The 22,683-nt window shown below is 37.7% G+C and overlaps 1 protein-coding gene across 48 annotated transcripts in view; it reads right to left on the bottom strand.

Moving 5' to 3' along the window:
• Positions 1 to 22,683, bottom strand: part of LOC131691889 (dystonin) — a 458,938-nt gene that overhangs the window by 100,311 nt on the left and 335,944 nt on the right. For 30 of the 48 annotated variants that reach the window (XM_058978603.1, XM_058978605.1, XM_058978606.1 and 27 more), the window contains 5 exons: positions 16,975 to 17,254; positions 5,887 to 6,595; positions 2,378 to 2,582; positions 1,939 to 2,307; positions 1,750 to 1,773 (listed from right to left, as the gene is read on the bottom strand). In XM_058978603.1, coding sequence (XP_058834586.1) covers positions 1,750 to 1,773; positions 1,939 to 2,307; positions 2,378 to 2,582; positions 5,887 to 6,595; positions 16,975 to 17,254 — 1,587 coding nt within the window. The remainder of the gene's footprint in view (positions 1 to 1,749; positions 1,774 to 1,938; positions 2,308 to 2,377; positions 2,583 to 5,886; positions 6,596 to 16,974; positions 17,255 to 22,683) is intronic. The other 18 variants (XM_058978580.1, XM_058978618.1, XM_058978590.1 and 15 more) reach the window with 1 other exon arrangement.

The following is a 22,683-nucleotide window of genomic DNA, read 5'->3' as shown; positions in this document are numbered from 1 at the left end:
TTGGGTTTCTTGTTGAAATCGAAAATTAGTTTCTCGCCTAGTTCAGCCACATCAAGGTGATCGAACAGTACTAAAAAATCATCCTAGACATCGATATCATTATCGACTTAACTAACTGTTGATCCAAGTGAGGGCAGAGGAGATACATAATGCCACCAATTTTCTTTCCTACTACGCATATGAGATTGAACAAATGCATTTGAGTAATTCGCCTGACCAAAACAACTTGACAATATTTCAGTACGATCTTCTGTTCCCCACCTTCACAAACTTTTCCTGCAGCCCTTTCATCATATAACTTCGTCTAGTCTATGAAATTGAGCTAATGTTTTTGATGCAGATTTCCGAACAGACCATTACGGTAAAACAAAAAAACTACGAAGTTATTTCAGCTTTAATACTGACTACATATGGTACATCGGTGGCAGTGTTATTAAAATAAATTATTTTTGTCGAACTTTAAACAGCTACAACTTTGTTCAAAGACATTTTAGTATCATGCTTCCTTCGCCAAAGTTGTTGGGCCAATCCTGAATTATACTTCCGTTTATTTAGTTGCACACTGCAAGAAAAAGTGTCTCTAGTCTCTAGAATTGAAAATGCAAAAAGTAGGTTTTTCCCATAACAAATTTCAAACGCAACGCGCAGGCCGGTAGCGTGTTGTTGGCTGGATTGGCCCCCGCCTAGGACATCGGCCTTAGGAAAGCGCTGAAATCTTGATCTATTATATATCATCACTGCATTGTTGTTCGACAGTAGAAATGAAAAAAGCAAATATCAAAGATGCTATGCTACGTTCTTCCGAACTTAAAAAATGCCCCAATTAAACCAGTTGGAAAATGAGCAAAGTTGTGTCACTGGAGCCGGAATTCTGGTAGAAGCCAGGAAATTCCGGCAAATTTTCCGACAAGCTTTACTGCGTTTTTTGTTATTGATTCAAAGCGCACAGAGCCATTACCAAAAGGAACAACTCTATCCAATCGGCCACAAGTATGTTCATTATATCCCATATCGTTGAAGAGAACGAAAAGCATGAATCTCTTAACAAACGTGAAGCTCCATGCAAAGGAAAGAATGACCGGTGGTATTAAAATATGTTGGTCTTGGTCTTGCTGCGACAAGCAATTCTCTGATACTGCGCATGTTTGTTCTTTCGCAAATCGCAGAATTAAATTTTTTGGTTAGGTTTCAAATCAACCTTTCAGGAACCGCTATCAGCGATTATACACTAACATGTTTAGCATCTTCTGGTTGTTGTATAACAAGTCTACCTCTAGCATAAACCTATTGCAATTATAAATCTGTCTCTCCTCCTACTACATGATGTTTTCTAACTCATTGGTCGGGATTTGTTGAAGAGCAGAGCAACTTTGCAGCGATGGTAACTTTGTCAGCGCAAACTCAGCTTCGGATAAACCAAATATTTGCCGGCAACTGAAGGACAACGCAAATAGTCATACACCACATACTGGATGATTCTCGAAAATATTGATCGAAGGCGTTTCGAGCCAAGCATCAACAGTAAATCAACAATGAACAAAGGGTACACAAAGCAAACCTACAATGAATCGAGTCGTATAACAGGTTCTCGAATATTCTAGCTATCGTTCAATCAACTAGCTCTTTAATTGTATACACAATTCTATCCCTAGTTGATGGTAGAACAAAACTAAAACATTATGCTACCATTTATTAGTTATGCGACACGATTTATTGGCAGTCAATATCAACGCACACAAGGCTACTTACTTCATCACCATTTCCGTAGGAACGCTTGAAATCAGACTAGTGGTTAGAAAATTGTGCAAGTTGCCAGTTAGTCGGAGTCATACAAATATAAATGAAAATATTTACGAAAATACGAATAAGTCGACGGAACAAACTATCCAAAGCCTCCGATTCAGAACTCAGAGCACGTATGGCAGTGAAAATAATTACCTCATAGTACCGGTGTACGGCGGACAGGTCCAGGTTCTTGTCAGCCCAGTCGCGACTGACTTCGATCTGCTCGCGATCGTTCAGCCAACTTAGCTCCGATGTCGCCGCCGACAGGAAGTCCTGCAGAGCATCCAGGTCCGACAATCGTTTCGTCGAGGTGCTCAACAACTCTGCGTAGGTCTTCTGGAGTTGACTGAGCTTCTGCTGATATAACTGCAGTTCATCGCCGGTGAAGTTGTTCTGGTGCCGTTCACTTTGAACAATCTTCGAATGGAACTGGTCGATCACTTTGTGCTCGTGTTGGTGGCGTTCCAATTCTACCTTGGCGGATGGAAGATCCGAGCCGTAGTCGGAAGTGAGCAGTTGTTTCTGGAAAGAACATGTATTAGTCTCTAAATATTAAAATACAAGTACAAGAAAGTTGAGGAATGCAACTAACCAATTTGCTCTGACACCATTCTGTATACTCTTGGACGTCCCTGAAGTATGGATTTGTGCCGATTTGGCGGGTTTCGGTTACGACACGGGTTTGCTTCGTTATTGTCGTCTCTTGAACGGGATAGCTCAGTCCGGATAATTTTTGTACTAAACTAGTGTGGAATGTAGTGCGTAGCTGGGACCACCTCTGGTGCAGTTTTGTGACTCTGAAAGAAAAAAAAACAAATACACTTAGCTCCAGCCGAGCAATCCACGAATCCATTCGAAAATGATTAAAATAGTGACCGACAAATTAAAATGAAACTTTACACGTTTTACCGGCATGGAAGATTAAATATTTGCCACAGTCAATAAGATCATTTTGACTCAAGAGCAATTATTTGAAAAGACTTAGATGTTTTTGTGTGTAGCATTTTCAAAAAAAATCCGTTACCATATTTTATACAGCAAAACTATCTGATACAATGTTACAGGAAATGAAAACTTCAGGACGAAAAAATAGACTGCTTGTTTTGCACTTTGTGATTGACCAAATGAGTTGCACAATGAACCAAAAATGATGCTTGGGAGGAAGAAATCATTCTTACTGTGCATGATGACTCAAAATTTTCATAAAACGATCAATAACGACTCCGGCAACGATCACTGCTGATCTACCGAGGAAGGGAAGAAATGTTAGTTCGATAACCGCTGTTGATAGAGACCGAGACTACTTCTGCATCTCCACGGGCATCACGGGATAGTTAATGGGAAAAGATCAGGAAGTATGTCTTGGTAGAAAATAAGATCTTAGTAATATGCACAAAAGTCGTTCGCAATCGGTTTCCGAAAATTTTTATCGCGCAACTTGAGCTCCGGAAAGTCGGCCATCGGGAGTGTTGCTTCTTATTAATATTTCAATAATTTCTACATTATATAGCGAGTAAATGTCTTAAAACATACTGAATTCAATGTCTTTAAAAATATTTTTTTATGGGAGGAGGCATACGACCCACAGATCTTCACTAATGTCGCTTCTGCCCAAAGCGAAACTGAGCCAGGCTGCAACCCTAACCGCTGTCAAAATGTTTGAACTGACAGCAACAAGAGCCATAACCCGAACCAGCTACGGGTTCAACCCAAAACAGCACATGGTAGCCCGTACCCCGACAGGCGCCGCGGGGAGGTAAGCGATAGGAATTCTGTATCAGAGGTGAATGGTGACATAGTGTTGCCTCATATTGCTTAACACTAAAGCTTTGGCAACCAGATAAAAAGTTGTAACATTTTTCGCAAAAACAAAAATATATGTTGAAAAATTAAATTATAAAAAAAACACATTTTTTTAAATTTTGTCAACCTAAAGAAAAAAAAACATTTCAAATGTAATTGCATCATGGAAAAGCTCTCAGTAAAACTATTTCTAACGGTAACTATTAACATGTTTATAAATTTCATACTGACAAACCATAATCTTAGTAAAAAATATAATTCTACATGCCATATCAAATCAACATTCATATAACTAAGATGTGATAGTTTTCGAGATATTGGGATTTTTTTCGACAAAAATGATTAATTCGTGGAATCATTCCCTTTTATAAGTTTTTCACGTATCACGTATATAAACTATCCACAATCAAATGTTTATGGCTTTAAACACGGAATTTTTTTTCCTAGTTTGGATCATGTTTTTCTAACAACAATTTTTAACATATTTTTATAAGTCATACTACTTGAAGTCAAAAATACTATTTTCTTATTGAATATGATATTTAATACGATTTTAAATAAAAATGCTCGTAAAAAAAATTTGAAAACATTGTAGTTTTCGAGATATTTTAAATCTTGTTTGAACAAAAACAATTATTTAGTTTTATTACGACTTTTTCATAAGTTACTCGCGTTTCTTCATCAAGAACAGTATGTTTTTATAAATGCACATTGAATTTCATGTAACTTTCCTTTTGACATCAAGACGATATTGGGAACGACTCAATATATTGTGAAAACTACATGGAAAAATAAAAAATATGTAGAAGTAAAAGTAATGTAAAAATATGATTCAACCAAATACCTAAAGCTGCGACGATGGATCCTTGGATGAAAGCTGGCGACACCGTGCGAATCAGCAACACATGTGACCATATGACACAGATGCTGATGCAGTCACAATAGTCGATCAAATAAAAAACTCAGGTAGGCAATTGGTGAGGGACAAAAACAAAAAAACTAACTCATTCATTAGTTTTAACGTCGTAAAAGCTTAGTGTGGAAGTTTTCCGTGACTTAACTTTTTGTCGATTCCGAAAGCATGAAGTACAAAGTTACTTTACGCTCGTCCGAACATGTCGCACACTCAGGTGATTCGCATTTCTAATTCCAAAAGATCCTAACACCTGCGGTAGCAGACAAAGGGTTAAGTCGCCGAGGAACTCTAAGCTTGCTCATATGACCCTATTCCACGCTTTCTAAACTTTCTTCTTTCAATTCTTTGCTCTCCCTTGAGTGCTACGGCTTTTAATATTGAAAAATATACTTCACCTTGCAGTCCCTTGCTAATTAAATACCGTTACAACAGTTGTTGAACCAAATTTTAAACATCTCAAAAATTACTGCGTTTTCGATTTTTTTTATTTAGAGCATTTTGATTCGTAATGGTACTAATTATTATACATAATAAGAAAATAGTATTTTTGACTGCAAATAGTATGAATTATAAAAATATGTTAAAAGTTATTGTTGGGAAATCTTTCCTATTGATAGATTCTCCATGATCCAGATACACTGACAAAAAATATTTTTCATGTTTAAAACGTTCGACGTTTGATAGTTGAGAGTTCATGATTGAGAAAGGCGAATCTTCTATCTATCTATATATATAAAAGTCAAAGTTTGTATGTATATGATTTATAGACTCCCAAACGGCTTAACCGATTTCCGTAAAAATTTATACACAGTAGGCATTTGTTATGGGGCGTGTTTGTGTGCTATTAGTTGGAGATTATCTGCCCGCCAGATGGCGCTTTGGAACAAATTGTGCTTTCCTCCTATTTCGTTGAAAATCGCAGCAACGCGCGATGGGTATTAGCCAGTAACTTATAAAAAAGGCATAGTTTTACTAATTAATTACTGTTGTTCAAACAAACTTGAAAATATATCAAACACTATCATGTGTTGGAAGATTTTAGTAAAATGCATTTTGAATTGAAGTGACATTTAAAAAAATTGCTTCGTCTGTCAATTTTTATGAAATTTAAAAATATGTCGTTATTGTTAGCAAAACTTTTCACTGATAGTTTCACCAAAACGCAATTACATTTAAATCGTTTCCTTCTTCTTTAGATTTTGATTGACAAAAAATTAAAAATGGGTTTTTGTAATTTAACTTCTTCAACATTCAGCTTTTTCAGTGTATATTTTTTGTGCGGCCGTTTTCATTCCCTGTTACTCTTTCCCAAATAGTTTTGCCGTATAAAATACGGTAATCAAACAATTCTTTTCTAAAATGCAATCTGCAAAATAACTCACTTTTTGTGCAGGTCTCCAGCCTGTGGGTATCGGCCGTCCTTCAGATTATGACAGTCGTCATTCATCTCCTGGAGCGGCTGCTCCAGGTGTCGGATGTCACCTTCCAAACCCTCAACGATATTTTTCGCCTCCACTGGATGTAACCGTTCTATTCGGCGGGTTTCCTCTGAGATTCGTGTTTCGATTTTGGTAATCACGGTTTCGGTGTGCTTATACTCTCTCTGTACTTTGTCAGCTAGTTTCTGCAGTCGTTCGAGTCGTTGGACTTCCTGCTGCAATATCATGTCCCGATCCGCTAGTGCCGACATTAGTCTGTGCCACGCTTTCTCCAGCGATTCGGGCCTAAGTTCTGTTTCTACATCCACCTCGCCGATAGATTCGAAGTATTTTTCCAGTTCTTTATATATGCTAAACAGTCGTTGTTTGTCGCGTTGTCGCGGTGGCACTTCTTCGCTTCGAAACCGGTTCAGATCGGACAGTAGTCGCTTCAGTTCGATCAGTGTCGTTGGGAATGCTCGTTCCTGCAGAAGGGAGGTCTTTTCGCGGCACCAGTACAGCAGCTGCTGGGCAAGTTCCCGGTACTCCTGCACTCTTCGCTGGGATTCCATGTCAAAGAGTGGGTGGATCTGTGGAGGCTCCGGGAAGACATCGTATAGTGAGCTCAGGTAAGTAATCATCGACTTCTCATCGGGCTCATTGGTGTCAACATCTGAAACGAGCAAAGAAAAACAAATCCCGTCAATAAATCACGATTCATCCAGTAATACACATCTGAAGTATAAAGAGCCATTTTCATCATGTCATGCATCCGTGGTTCACCTAGTAGATTAACGATTGTTTTGCAGTACCCCTATTTGATTTTTGCATTATTGTAGACTTCGCTTCTAGGCGGAGGGTCAGTCTGACCTGACACACTCATCAACACTTCACAATTCAAGTTGTTTAATATGCGGTCAGTCACGGTTCTCTACTTGGAAAAGTGTACCGCTTATTGGCCATTGTTTGAACGAGGTGGTGGTTTTTATTCAACAGGTTCAATTCAATTAGAAACACCGAATTGTTTCATAAATTGCGAAGAATATACACTGTGAGTGACTTGTTTTATCGAGTTGTGAAAAAAGTTGGTAAGACCAGCAAAGGTACTCCTATAAATGTGACCGAGTGATTTGAATGCAGTGAGTATGACGGATTCGGGTAATTTAGTCGACAGATTAGAGATGGATTATTGCGACCGACAAACTTATGTCTAACAATAGATAGAAACCAAAAATCATGTCGAGCTTTCGACAGAACACTTTTTTCAAACTTTGAGAAACATAAAAATAAATAAATGAATCTATGAAAACACAGATCATGACACTAACTGTTCCAGCTCGACAATGTTGTCTGTTTAGTTTATTCAGACGTAATTCCTTAAATGAATAAAACAAATCTTACGCCCAATTGAACAATTCCGGCCAGACCGTGTCGGAGTGAACAAGTGCACTAACTGCAACATTAAAATGTCTTCTGTTTTTCGTACAGGTCACAGAATAGCACGCAAGTACCCGTGTCTACCGCGAATCAACAATGAAATCAACGCGTTGAGCTTAATAACCCGTGAAGCAGCTTTATTGAACGTCGTTCATATTTTCTTTAGCCGCCGAAGGAAAAAAATAATAAACGAAACAAAGATGAATGTATCCCCTGCGATTGTCATTCCAGTCAACAGTGAATTCGCTGCTAATGGCGCTTTAACTAGAGTTATTTGAAATTAATGGTCCAGAAAACTAACAGCGCGCCCGTATGTACAATCCCGGGTAGCTTTGCGATATGTATTTCAATGATTTACGTGATTGGGACAGTTGAATTTATTTTTATATAAAGTCTAATCGCAGAGAACAGACATATAATCTAGAACAAACTTTTCTGAAAAATCTGTGTAAACATTTAACCACAGAGAACAGACATACACGCTAGGAAAACATGTGCAAGCATTCGAATGAAAATACGTTACAAATCACCAACGCACTCAATTTCGTATCCGGTAGTAACCATTGTATGTAAGTTTGTACATAATGTTCGTATGCTGAATGCTGGAACTTGACTGATCAATCGTAGCGATAGTGGCAAGTTGTTACTTAGATCTGTCATTTCAAAACGACAGTTATTTTTCCTACACACATTGAAATCTTGATTTATATGCCAGTTATCAGTGATTTTAATGAAAATACGTTGAAAATCACCATCCCATACAGATTTGCATGCGTGAATCACCATTGTATCGAAGTTTGCACGCAACGTCCATATAGCGTTTGTTGGCCGATTGTAGCGCCGGTTAGTGGCATGTTGCTACTAGCTGCTGACATTTCAAATCGACATTTCTATTTTTTACGCACATTGAAAACTTTACTTGTACGTCAGATCTCTGTGCACAAATAATAGATGGCGAAGAAAAAGATTATCAAAATTGATTCTTATCAGAGCTTTAAAAGCGCTAATTTGTTTGCCAAAGAAATTATTCCTTGGGTGGGTCTTTTTGGTCCAATTGGCCCTGATTACTAGCACGGACCTACACAATGTAGTCTATGGAACCGAATCCTAATAACCACTTTCTCTCCCAGTGTTGACATAAAGTCTCCGGACATCTGACAAGATTGGTTAATTAACAGAGATCGACTAAACTGAAATTACAATTTCAGTTCAAGATTCGCGGCTCGGTGTATGAAGTTAGCGGGAACAAATCACGTACGAGCTTCGGTCAGATGATTTAAAATCGGTTTTCCGTGTGTGTGTGCTACCCTCCACTAATCGGAAATGAAAATGACGCCATCTGCTAGTAGCACGTAACGGCACAAACTGATTCATCCATCAGCCGTGTACAGCTTACAAATATTTCCTTCTCGGCATTGTACAGCCTTTTGAGGAGATGCTCCGTACGCCCCAAGCAGCCTAATACGAACAATATTAGAAACTTATCTGTAACGGACCTATATTTAAAGCTTTTCATCATTTAAGTGTTCGTCTGGTGCACCATATTGACGGCTCTGACCGAGATTAGCTGTAAAATTTCACCTTTTCCGAGTAGTTTTCGGAAGATTTTTCAAACACAGTTTTTCGTTATTAATGCATGTCTTACATACTCCAAATTTTAATACATTGCTAAGCATATTTTCGACAAAATGGCGAAGAAATTGATTAATTCCACACAGAATGTACAACAAAAGATATGTATATACGCTCCAAATAATACACGACTGTTTTTTCTAAATTTTGGAAAGGGGCTCCTATATTGAAAGGCAAGTCATTAGTCACGACGAAAAATGACCAATGAAATAGACGAACAAACGAACTATGCTAATGCTTTGTGAATAACACCGCCCTGCCATTCAAAAACTACTTAACCGATTTCTTTCAAACTTTGCATACACATTCTATGTTTAAAAACCTAACCTACGTTGAGTTTTTGAGATAAGTTTTCAATTAAGGGGTTTGGAAGTTTAGAGATGCTACGTTTACTTAACTACCGGGGTGTTTTCATGTAGGCGAAATCGCGGGGGTAAGCATGTGTGGATTATTGCAATTGCATGGTGGCGTTTGTGGCCAGGTTTGTGTTAGCGCGAAGTCCACGAGCGTTTGTTCCTATATGAGTATAGATAGCGTATAGTGGAGATATACTAATAAAAGAAATCATAACATGCCGAATAAAGAAAAAAATATGCAAAGAGCTTGACTAGAAGTGTATAAATTGAACAATACTATTTTGGTATACATAAATAATGGAAAATCAAACTAATAGATGTACAAAAGAAACAGACTAACAGACAACTAGAATAGAAAAGAACAGAAGTAGAATAGAAAAACACATGAAACAAACTCAACTAAATGCAGCAAATGTTTTTTATTTATCATTAACGACAATTGCCTGCTGTTAGACTTTCATCATGCTATGCTGGCTGGGAATGGATGACTCACGTGCGTCGGTAAATTCATTGTACCTTAATTTATCCAACCCGACTTTCCCGGATGAATAGAACCAAATGCTTAGATTGAAGTAGAAGTATTAGCCACTATTCTATCATATACGTTAGTTCTGCATCCATTCCCTGACCCAACTGTCACAAATACTCAGACGAATACATACATAGATAGACATACGACTAGCATTTTAGTTATACACTAGTACGAAAAACTACGATTATTACAAAGCTACAACTAATAGGTTTCTACTTATTCTACTTTATTAAATTATTTTAATTATTAAATTAATTTAATTAGTATATGCACGATGACGAAGCCGACCGATAAATCGACACACAATGACAATGACTGTGAACCCTGTCCACGAATACCACCAATAGAACAATATTTGCAAACACGGCACACAGCAAAAGTCAATCCACATCGATCCGCCAGTCGGCCACGCCACCGCGCATAGACCAGTGGTTAAGCGTTGGTATGCGCAGGTGCAGAGTATGAAGAAACATATAACATAAAAAAGGCGCATAAGCCCTCTCGGTCTCCTCGATGCACCACTATCGAGGCGCAATGCAATAACCATCCTAAAGCAATTGTCTGTCAGAGATTATGTAGGACTGATGCACGCAATATACTCCATGATGTTTGCAATACCGTCAAACCCCTAAACCTTGGGGAGGGAATTCAATCAACGAATCATTTCGAACCTTCAATAAGGATGAACAATGCGGACAACCATACCGGCCATTTCAATTTGATGTGGGTTTGATAAATCGTTGGGAGTGATTTGCCTAAGAGGGTTAATGTCACTCCTTTGGTCCTCCTGGTATGGGACAGAGGTATAAGCTTTGTCCAGGCTAATGAACCTAGGTTATAGCGCCTTTACTCGCTCTTTACCAAAAACTACATTTTTGATAAATTATTCAGGAAGAAGATGATGGTAAACGGATAAGCCATCATAGACCTGTCTGGGAAATGAATAATCGATCAAAATGTTTCGATTGACTAACACACGCAATTTAATATCAATTCGGCAAAAAAGAAAACAAATTTTGTGCAAGCGAAATGTGGAATTGGATGATCAAATAAAATTTGCGTAATTACATTGATAGCTCAATTTATAGCTATACGACATTGATAAAGTCTGCATTGGGAATTTACTATCTGCGTAAATATTTGGTTGATGAGACATCGCTCAGTTTATTAGATGATTATAGGCTTATTTCTTTGGATTCGTGCTGATAAAGATTTTTAGCACGAAGCATCCTTTGACTCAAAAGCCTATATATGAAAGGATGAATGTTTTTACAACAGTTTGTTTGTAAATATAATTTCATCATTGCACGATGTTCGACCACGCTCATTTCTAATAAAAATATTCTAAACATTGAAATGGATTATTCTCAATCGTTGCCATCCACAGTATGTCTGCGAGCAGGGTGCCGTGAAGTTTAAGTAAGCTACCAAGCAGGACGCTGAGGCAGAAACTATATACTACGGACGGTTTACATATACTAGCTAGATTCTACGCGAATGCCATTTTATACTGACGTCATTAAAATCGATGAAGGGGAGAAAGAGATAACGCATCAAAAAATCCGAAACCATGCTTGTGACGTCCGAAAGTGGCACTGCGTCATATTGTCCACTATGTTATGACGCGCACTGATATTGGGATGTTATGACGCAGAGGTATTGCGCTGTAAAGCCCGTGATTATATGACGCACTCATAGTTTTGTACATTTATGACAGACGGCGCCGGTGGTTATGTGGTGAGCGTGAAAGCCACTAACCCCAGTTGGTCTGGGCTCAATCCCAGCCGAGGTTTGTTTAGATTTTTCTGAGGTGAAAAAAAATCTGAGGTCACGCCTTCCTTCGGAAGGGAAGAAATTCCGTTGGTCCCCGGTCCATGAGTTGATGGATCGATATCTAGTAGAGAATAGCAAAAAAAACTTTTTATTAATTCTCAAAGGCCCCCCTTCTCATATTGTGACAAATGTCAATGTAAGTTCAGATGCCAAATTTCACATCATATGGACTAGGCCCCGCCCACTTCGCTTGAAATGTTTGAAATTGGTACTATGGAAAAATATGGAGGAAAATATACTAAATGCTATAACTTTTGAAGTAACACTCAGAAAATTACAATTCATACCTTTTTTTTAAAGGAAATAACCTTTTCTGCTTCCTTATGACAAAAGTAAGCGACGCACAGTGGCGTAACTACTACCAAATCCTGGCCAAAAAGCAAAACATAATTTTTGGTGTTCTTTCCAATTTTTTTGACAAAATAGTTTTTCAAACCACACTCTAATGAATGACAACAGAAAAATAGGTTTTTCGATTGATAATTTTTGCATGTGAGTATTTGAAAATGGTGAATTTCTAACGGATTTTCTAACTTTGAATTACATTGTTTCACAATTTTTCATATCGCCCAAAAACTAAGTATACAAAGTCAATATCTGGTATAAAATCGTGATTTTCATAACAAACACCAACAAGTTTGACCAAAGAACATCTATTTTTGTTACATTTTTTCCTCTTTTGAGTTGGGTTCAAAATGCGCAAATTTTATCAATATTATTAAAAATTCGGTAGTGGAAAAAGTATCTTGTCGGGTATTGTCGGGCAGATCCGTTTAAACGACACGGTTATTTGGGCTCTCTTCTCTCCGTTTCACGAAAAAAAAACATTCCCGATTAATCCCATTGCCGCTTTTACAGCAGTTTGAAAATGGCATGTTTATGCCAAAATATGGGCAAAATAAGCAACAAAGCCTTTATTAAGCCTGTACTAAACATCTCAATTTGATTAGATTAGATTATGTATGAAGGTATACAATGATTTATTCAGTGTCTCCGTCAGTTTCTTCAATTCTATTGTGATGTGGATATTTTTTTTAAATAAAGATAATTAAAAATTAAGACCTTTTGTTCATTAATCTATGCAATCCATTATGACAATTATATTTACAATCGCATGTACGTTCTGCTTATTGTAGAATGTAAAATATAACTAACCCGAATCTTACTATATGAATAGTCACGCAAACAAGTTGCTTTCTAAACGTTGGTAAATCGTCATTTGTTCAGGTTGTATCTGTTATGAATTTTAATACTGTATATTAATGCTTTTTTCGTGCATAGTCTATTAATTAGAAAGTTTATTCTGCTTTTCATGTAGATTACTGTCAAGCATCTGATCAATGGTATTAGGAATTTTGTTTAAAATTTGAATCTTTTTATTTCATTGTTCATTATTGGCATATTAAAACTTTTTTATTTATATAAGTATCCTATTGTTGAACCATCCACGAGGTTATTTTCTAGATACCGATAGAAGCATCAAAAGGCTCATAAGAAAATATCGTTCTCAAATTCTGAAACAATTTCCTGCTATATTTATCTAAAATAAGTTTGGCAATTTAGAAGATGAGCTGGCGGAAGAACTTTATTGCACTAGCTCAATTTTATCGCAAATTATGAAACGTTATGAGCAAAAAAAAATTAATTTGTGGGGTTACGTTAATAAAATCAAAACCTTTAAGTGCGAAACCTTCTAATTGACACCCGGCATCCCCAATAACATCGTTAAATTTGCAGAAATCAACATTGAAGTGTAATTTACTTTTTTTAATTTTTGTTTTTCACTACACTGCTAGGAGGATTAATGCGGTAATTATTTATTCATACATTGTCCAAAACTGTAAGAAATCACTTTTTACTGCTCTTTGAGATATAATAAGGCTTAAAAATTTTGGCCAGGAATTTGGTCTAGTTACGCCACAATGCGACGTATGCAGGATTTTCTTGATATTTTACTTTTTTCGCGAAATGGCGTACTTTTAAGTGAAAAATCACCGAAAATGCCATAAAAATCAACACCAAATTGTCAATTTAAAAAAAAATCAATTAGAAATTAAATACTTCACTGGAGAAATGTTTAAGCGATCAAAAATCTGTTCGAGTTATTTTCGTCCAAGTCAAAGCACACTCGAGGTTTACATAAGAGGTGTTGCGGCAGAATTGAAAATTTGAACATTTATATATTGTTTTTGTCTTCCTGTTTTGGGATATCATTTTTAACATCCTAAAGCTTATTTTAGACTAATAAATAAAAAATGACTTTTAAAAAATTCTACAGTTTTTTTAAGAATAGACTGCAAGGCCTATTGAAACAAAAGGTCTAGTTCTAGATGCTTTTTTACCTTTTTCCATTAGTACTCCAAGCTTTATCTGGAATTTTGAACTTAATAAGAAGATAAGAAATCTTCCTGTCCGTGGTGCGATTGGTGCCGTACCTTTGACACCACGAAAACAAAATATTGTTTTGATATCGCTTGATGTGCAAATGACTAGGATCGAGTATCAAGATGGTTTATTTTTTCTGTTCAACGTTTTTACTTATAAATTGTAAGCTAACAAAAAAGTTCAATTAGTTTTTGCAGCAAAAAAACTGATTTCAAATGTTCTATTATTCTGTGCTCAAAAACAGTTTTTTGTGGTGAAGATCAGATAATTTCTTACTGAGCTTTCCAGTAGTAACCATTTTAATCTTTCTACTAGTCATACACGATTGTGGTCACAAATGGTTACATGTAGTGAAGATATTCTTGCTTCCAACGATATTACACTCACATGTAGTTTTCCTTACAGGACATTTCATGTAAAGATTCCCACTCGAGAGAAGTGGTTATCTAGCTATATGGAAAAACAACAACAAACGCAAGTGGTCTGTTACACTGACGGTCCTCTGAAGGAGGGACGTGCTAATGCTGGTGTCTACTGTCGTGAAATGAGTATGGAACAATCTCACTCACTGGGTAGATACTGTGCTGTATTCCAAGCAGAAATCTTCGCGGTTATGTGCAAGGTACAATCGGCCCTTCAACAGAGCTTGTCCGGCAGAGTTATAAACTTCTGCTCCGATAGTCAGGCTACAATCAAGGCCCTCAGCTCAGACAAAACACGGTCCAAGCTAATAATCGCATGCCGAACCCAAATCGAAGAACTAAGCACAAATGAAGCTCAACGTGGCAGGGTCATTAGAAACAGGCTTAAAATCTTAAGGACTAATCTTTTGTCTTCTGCTGGCAGGAGTCGAGCTTAGGCAGTGTTATTACGAATCGCTTAAGTCTACCAACATGGCTCACAGCAAAGACAGACTTGTCCCTCTTTACCATGAGAACCGGTTCTCATGGTCCAAAAAAGTTTAATAACATAGTACAGCACCCCCTCCCCCCAAAAAAAGAAATATTGGAGAATGAAACTTAGTGTCTCCAATAATGTTGTTGAGAATGATATTAGAAACAACTTCATTGAATACATAATAAAAGTTTGGCTAATTTTACAATTAATAATTTGAAATGCTCAAAAATGCCAATCCTTATATTTCCATCATTTTCCTCCCCCTTTCCGAAAAACAATATGCAATCACAGCTTACTCAAGTTGTTTTTTTTATCGAGCAGTGTAATCGCGTTGAAAGTTAAACGCGTTAGTTTCTGTGGTCTATTCATATTCCAGTGAAAATACATCGGAACGTAATAACAGTGCTTAGATTGCAATGAAAATTTGAGTAAACTTTATTGAGGGTTTTTGGCCTAGTATACCATATATATTCCCTTAAACGCTAAAATAGCGAGAGAGCAAATTCATCTGGACTCCTATGTTGGGCAAGTTTTACAATAAATATTTTCAGTTTGTCTTCACATCTCGCCCTGAGCAGAAGCAAAAAATCGCAAGTGAAACAGTCAATTCTACCTAAAAATCAATCGGTGCCTATCACACAAGCAGTCCATATAACAATAGCCTATACCTACTGTGCGATATAGTGATGAGTGATGGTGCCCAGCAAAAAGCAACCCAGATGCGGCCGAACTGTGTTGCTGTTGATTTTTCAAAATGCCCCGTAAGACCAGCCATTCGGGAAGTGGAACAGTTATTAAAAGTGCAGATGGAACTCAATCTGGCTGAAGTGAAAACCCTACAAATGCATCATATCAAACATTGCGTGCCGGTTTCCGTCAACAACATTAACCAAGCTGAGTCATTCGCCTCGCGAAACAACATGCAGCACACCGCCGAATGCGGCAATGTTAAATATAGCATTCCCGTATACATCGAGAACGGCGCCGTAGAATTTCGGGTCCATGATTTGGCTACGGGTACCCCTGACGGCGCGATTAAAAAATGCTTGCAAAAATACGGAGAAGTAGACTCCGTTACACATGATACATGGAGGAATTTTTTCTCGGGCATCCCTAACGGTGTTCGTATGGTGAGAATGCGTATGACCAAGCCAATTCCCTCTTACTTAAGCTTCACAGTGTTAGGAAGGGACGATGCTCTCATTCAACAGACATCACTAGTCACGTACCCAGGGCAAATTCCTACGTGCCAGTTCTGCACGAAGAAGCTGCACCTCGGAAAACCTTGCGTAGAAACTGTTAAGGAAAACTCAAATCCAACTGAAATCAACACACAACCATCTTACGCTAAACCATTAACAGCTGCAAAACCAACATCTATGGATCAAGCACCAACAACCAGCAACAACAACAACGAAACGAATGCCGATAACGAACATACCAAAACGACCCTTAAGAGTAAAACACAAACTGGAACATCCGACTGCGAGCAGCAGGAAAGTAGTATGGATGAGGACATGGACGTGAACGATAATGCGAAAGAAGACAAACGAAATGAACCTCAACTTGCAGTGGACAACACTGACAATATTTCGCCCCCTAGAAAAAGGATCTCAACACGCAGCAGAAAGCTGCGCCTGAACGAGACCAAAAATTTCACGTAGCTGTTTTTTAATTTATTGTAAAAAAACGAACAATCGGCCTCGTCGAGCTACCGCATTTGGGCCTAAATAAATTTATTAATTTATTAACTATAAAAAAAACTATTAATATTTTACAAAATAAATTGGTTGTTGTGTTTTCACGACATGATGTATGCTACCGAGCTATCATGACACATCGAGCTTATATCCCAAATTCAAATTAGATTGGTCTATTACTACAAGTTGGACTTGCGCAATATTGTGTATTCTGTATACTTCATATAACCACAACGACCGTCCACTAATCCCTGAACCCAAACGCATTCAGTAGACTCACCTTCCGGATCGAGTAACCGCGTTACGCCGTATTCCCGCTCCACCACATGGAACGCCTGCTCGAGACGTTCACGCGGTCGTCGCGATCTCGAATCTCGCCAGTCGATGAGATCGGGCCGATTTCGGTGGATGAGAGCGGAGAAGGCCAGTCCATCCCGCCAGGAGCTGGTGAAATCATTCACTCGAACACCGGGGTATTTGGCTGTGGAACGGCGTGCCCACCGGAGCAAGGCTTCACGTGCCGTTAGATTGTCCTCCTGTCCGACGACGATGTCGGAAATCTGCGAAAAAGAAAGAAAGGAAATAAGCGTTATTACTATAGTTTTGGTTTGTGACGATAATACATTGGATAGGCGTGCGAACTGAGAGGCTACCAAGAGAAATAATATTTATCCAGATAAGTGTTGACCGTAAACAAATGCGGTACGCAGTCTCCGCCGAAAGCAATGTTGTAATGCATTCGTAAACATTGCTTGAAGTAAACAATAATACTGCGACAATGCATAAGATGAAATTAAATTGCGTGGGAGCGTCGGTAGACACAAATCTGGATCGAGCATGCAAAATTATTCCTCTCACGATTGGTTGCTATAGATGTTAAGACGAGATTTCCGTTTGTGCAGTGTTGTAATGATCAATGGAATTGGCATTAACAACGCGGAATGATTAATTTGATGATGGGTAGGTGCGCTACGCGTTACTCGCGCGTCGATCATAGATCACTGCGGGCCTCTCGTCATGCGAATGTGAGTACGTCACCATATCGGGTTGCAGCTGCTATTGGTGGGACGGAAACCACGACGGTAATAAATATCCATCAAACGGTCACAACAGTACGTTGCTGTTTTTTTAGCCCGCTTCTTGCTCTATCAGCGTTGTATCGCGATTCGATGATGGCTACCGTATTGGTACCTTCATTCGCGACGCCAATTAAATTATCTCCTTTTACACAAGCCGTTCGTTTAGTTTCCAATATTTGTCCGTTCAATTCAACCATCCATGGGAGGTTTCGGGTGGTGAGGTATTCCACGATTTTTTCCATAAAGAAACCCACACGATCGGTAGGTCATACCGCTGTTCATAATAATACAGAGGGTGATTGGTCGCACACAAATGTAAAACTAGGCGGCGACTAGCGCTTCAAAATGAAATCATGATTTATACGGCTACGAACACTGACCTAGAATGATTGGAGTTCTAGCTAATGTGCATTACTTGCTACACAACAAATGCATCCGGACCGTTCGGATAGGATGAACGTTCACTCTGCCAAATTCTATAGGGGAATTGTGGGAAAAACCGACACTGTGGGTAAAACCGACACCCCACAACTTTTCCTAGAAATCAAATTTTTATTCATTTCATAATGATACAATATTATTAGTACGTTTATTCAGAGCATTTGAAGAAAAATTGGATTTACGTTGGTGCGCCGAATGTCATAAAAATTAACAAAACATTCGACAGCAGCGTTCATATTCGTCTGGATGTAAAATTTCGTTGGTAGATTTTAAGGTTTTAACCGAACGAAAGCTTTTCAAATCACCCCATTTTTCAATACCTATTATTATCAGCCTGTCCTATGATCAACTAGGTGCATTGAAGACGAGTTTGAAAAATTCAATATTTTTAATTGCTTTTATAAAAAAATGTGCGCTGTTGGGGTAAAACCGACACTCTATGGTTAGGGTAAAACCGACACCCTGTTAAGATGGTTGTGTATAGTTGCGATTCATTTCAAAATACTGGGGGTCTTTGTGACACTTCAATTAGCCTATTAGAACACTATAGTATTAGCAGAAATACACAGAAATACTTTTATTGTGTTTATTTCTTGTAAGTCTCCTTAAAAATCAAAAATTGGAATTTTTGCTTATCTGATTCTAACGAAGCTTTTGCTATTTCTGCAAAAAGGTCATCAAACCGAAATTTTAGTGTTCTCTTGGTTTGTCATAGACGAATTTTATCACAATGAGACAATGATATTATGTATACCCCAATAGATCGTTGATGATCAGAGTCCGAAAAATCAAATCTGAAAAAGATAGTTTTACTAAGAACTGTGGGTGTGTCACTTATAAGTGAATGAATCCAATTAGCAGAACGTAGAACGCTTGAAAATCTTCTCTTATGAAATAAAATGACACTGGAGGTTGCAATGATGTGCGCAAGGATTATGTGGAAATACTCATATCAATAAATAATCCTATAGCATAAAATACTCTTATTTATAGTACTACGCTTTCGAACTTTCTTCCCCTCACTACATGATGAAGCAATAAAAAGCACATATTTGCATCATACATACTCACACTTTTTTAATCACGCATATATCTCATTTTTAATAAAGATAAAGATTTTAATAAAGTGGAGAGAAAATAAATTAAAGGGGGTGTCGATCTTACCCCTATGGGGTGTCGGTTTTACCCGCAGTGCTTACAAAAAGTCACTTTGTTTTCCAAGTTTTACAACCAATATTTTTTTATGAAATTAATTTTTTGAAGCGCTGAAAAAATTAAGTCTTGTTAAGAATTTTCTGAAGAAGAATTCTGCATAAAAATTATAATTTTATTGGTTTTGTGGCAACTTAGAAAAAGTGTTAAGCTTAAGGTGTCGGTTTTAACCATAATTCCCCTACTCGCAAATCATTCCATAAGCAGATTATTCCAATACTTCAAGAAGAGTTAGCTGTGAACCGATCATTCATTCTTATTAAATTTAAACTATTTAATACGACCTTGCGACAAATACAACCTGCTATTATTAAAACCATTAGTGCCATTAGTGATAATTATATGTTTTATAACCGAATCGTGTAGGATGCCCGCCCATCAGCGGTCGAATCCAATTCATTTATTGTTCTCTCCGGTTGGCTCAATTCCGACCGAGTAAACAACTCAGAAATGGAAACTCTTCTCCACCAGTCATTTAACGATCTGGTGGACGCTAGTAGCCTACCGCTGCTTGCATTAGTTGATCAATCCAGCAACGACAGCAGACCAAGGCGAGATATGGTTGTAAAATCAATTTTGAAGTTTTCGAAGCAATAAGTATGAAATATCAATTCCATTTTCGGGATGAAGAATTGCTGCTCCTCTCCCGCCGTCTATACTTGACTTAAGACTCCAAATGAGGAATTGGATGGCGGTCACTGTGACTACCATTATGCAATGCCTCTAAGGTAAAATATGTAATAATGTGGGCTGTGGGGATAACATATTACTGCCCTATTTCAACCCAATGCGGTGATCAATCAGAGCCAGAAACGTGACGGGTTATTTGTTTTGATGAATCAGTGCAGATGTGGTGAGAAAAAGGCAAACACGTTAAGTGTGACTCTATATTCGAGATTATTTTGTTTAGACAAGTGCGTCTCGAAGTGCTTCGGTGGAATTCATTACTGAAGGTTGTAGTTAATTGCTGGAATTTTATGTTCAAATAATGTTCCATATTTGTAGCGGGTTTCACAGCTTTGACAAGTTTAAAAATGATGTTCCATACAAATATAATTGCTGCAATTATCGCGGACCCTAACGGTTTATGATGCAAAGCCGCGTATGCCTATCTGCCGAGCACACAAGTTATGATGAAATGCTGTGATTTTGTTATGTATGTGCTTAAGTTTCATGCAGGCATTCTACAGATTTCTTACGAAAAGAATTGGTAGAAATAATCTCTCAGTTCGATGACTTAGTAACATTTAGAAAAAAAATCATCGAAGTCGAATATTAATTTTACGCTTATTTGTTGCAACTTGGAGTATAACAACGTAAGTTTAACCTAAATACATTCTAGTACTTCTGATATCAACAAAGCTGACGGATTGACAACGCTCCACAGTGTCGCCTAGCCGGACAAAACTTCAACATTTTATTTTAGATTTCCCATGATTTAACATTTTTCTCTGTTTCTTAACAGGTTGAATAGAGTCTTTTCAAAATATTAAAGCCCGAGGACGAGAGTTCGATTTTTGCAGAACTTCAAAGGTGAAATAGATGATGAATTCTGGTGAAAACTATTTCCAAACCTAAGTTATTCAAGTGATTATATCTTTTTAGTTAAGATTCCGATTGCGGTCAAACTGATTATATAGCTGCCATTCGATCTAGTCGATACAAGCCTTTCTTCTCGCTCAGACATGAAAAACAAATAATAAATCGTGCAATAATTTAAAGTTATAATGTTCAAAGTGGCTGTGCTTTTTTTAAACGGTTTGGAAAGATCGCTTGTTGTTCATGATACTTGAAAATTAGTATACTTTACAAAAATGAATACCTTGTTTTGCCCCTTTCTGCCCCGAGGTATGAAAAAAGGTGATTTTTGATGATACGTTTGAAGGAGACGTATGGTAGCTTTTGATTACCCAGGGTTCGCAATATAATTTATAGATGTGTCTTATCATTATAAACAATTGAAAAAATGTAGAAGTTTTCTCCTGCCGTGCGGAACCGATCAGCTCCAGACTGCCACTATGTAACCGCCGTCGCGCTTACCACTACGGAAACTGAACCGAGAGCGACTCGAGGTCCGATGACTTTTGAAGGATTCCCCGCGGGTCCGAAGAATACCATCCGCCAATCCGACCTACTAGACTGAGGCGCTAATTGGTTTCGCTGATCTCCCGTTTGTCCGAAAGTTGCAAGTTTTGCTCTTCTCTCCCGGCCACTATCTACGCATTCTCTCCCCTGTCCTTGATACAATTGTTTTTCTTCGAATTATATCTCTAGTACTGTTTGCATTAGAATCAATCAGAGAGATAATTTTTTCAAAGCTTTTAACACCAGTTTTGCCAAATATGCAACTTTTTAATTTTACACTAAAAGTACACTTTTCTCGAAATACACAGGCCACATAAAATGTCATTATACCTACACTGCTCGGTTGATTTCTGGCTATCTCTTGGGATAATGATGACATGCTTCTCAGGATTCTGTTTGGATACTTTCCAGAATTCTGATCGAAGTTTTCTTGGCATCCCAATGCAATCTATTTCAGAATTTCTATTGAATATTCGTCCGTATTTCTATGGTTTTTTCTCTGAATTTTTATGCAGGATTCTAGAGAAAAGCTTCTTAAATGTCTGATGAAATCCTTTTCAAGATAGAATTCCGCTGAAGATTATGATTTATTTCAGATACTGCTAGAATCATGGTCCTATTTTCATTGAAATCCGGTGTAAATATCCTGCTCTGAATTCCAGTGGACTTTGACACAATATTGCTCTTCTCCCATTATCCCCTTCAACAATTGATTCATGCTCAGAATTCCAATGGCATCTTTAACCCCCTCACGCCCTTCTTATTGATAAACAACCACGTTTCCAAATGACTGTAACTTTTAGTTTACACAACGGCAAGTAAGGCTAATAAAAGCGACTAAGATCTTTCATTTGAGCACTAAAAGTTATAAATATTATCACTAGAACAGAAGTTATTACAATTAATCTGATTGGGTTCTGCTGAAGCAGTGCTGCCAGGGATAGTTTCAGTTAATGGTGAAAATTAAATTTTGGAATATTTTCTTAGACTGGCAATATTATTGAAAACTGCTAAAACTTTCTAATTTAGATATCCCTTAATTATCTTTTTCATGCAATTGAACTAGATCAGAAGGTAAATATTGAGAAGCTTCTAGCACTGCACAAGAAGCACCTATCTTTATTAAACCAGGTTTTTCGTGTTTCTTGACGCCAACAGCTCTAATGAAAAAT

This window comes from Topomyia yanbarensis, chromosome 3, assembly GCF_030247195.1.
Source record: "Topomyia yanbarensis strain Yona2022 chromosome 3, ASM3024719v1, whole genome shotgun sequence".
NCBI lineage: Eukaryota > Metazoa > Arthropoda > Insecta > Diptera > Culicidae > Topomyia > Topomyia yanbarensis.
Note: the sequence above shows the minus strand (reverse complement) of the source record. Positions and strands in the feature narration are given on the sequence as shown.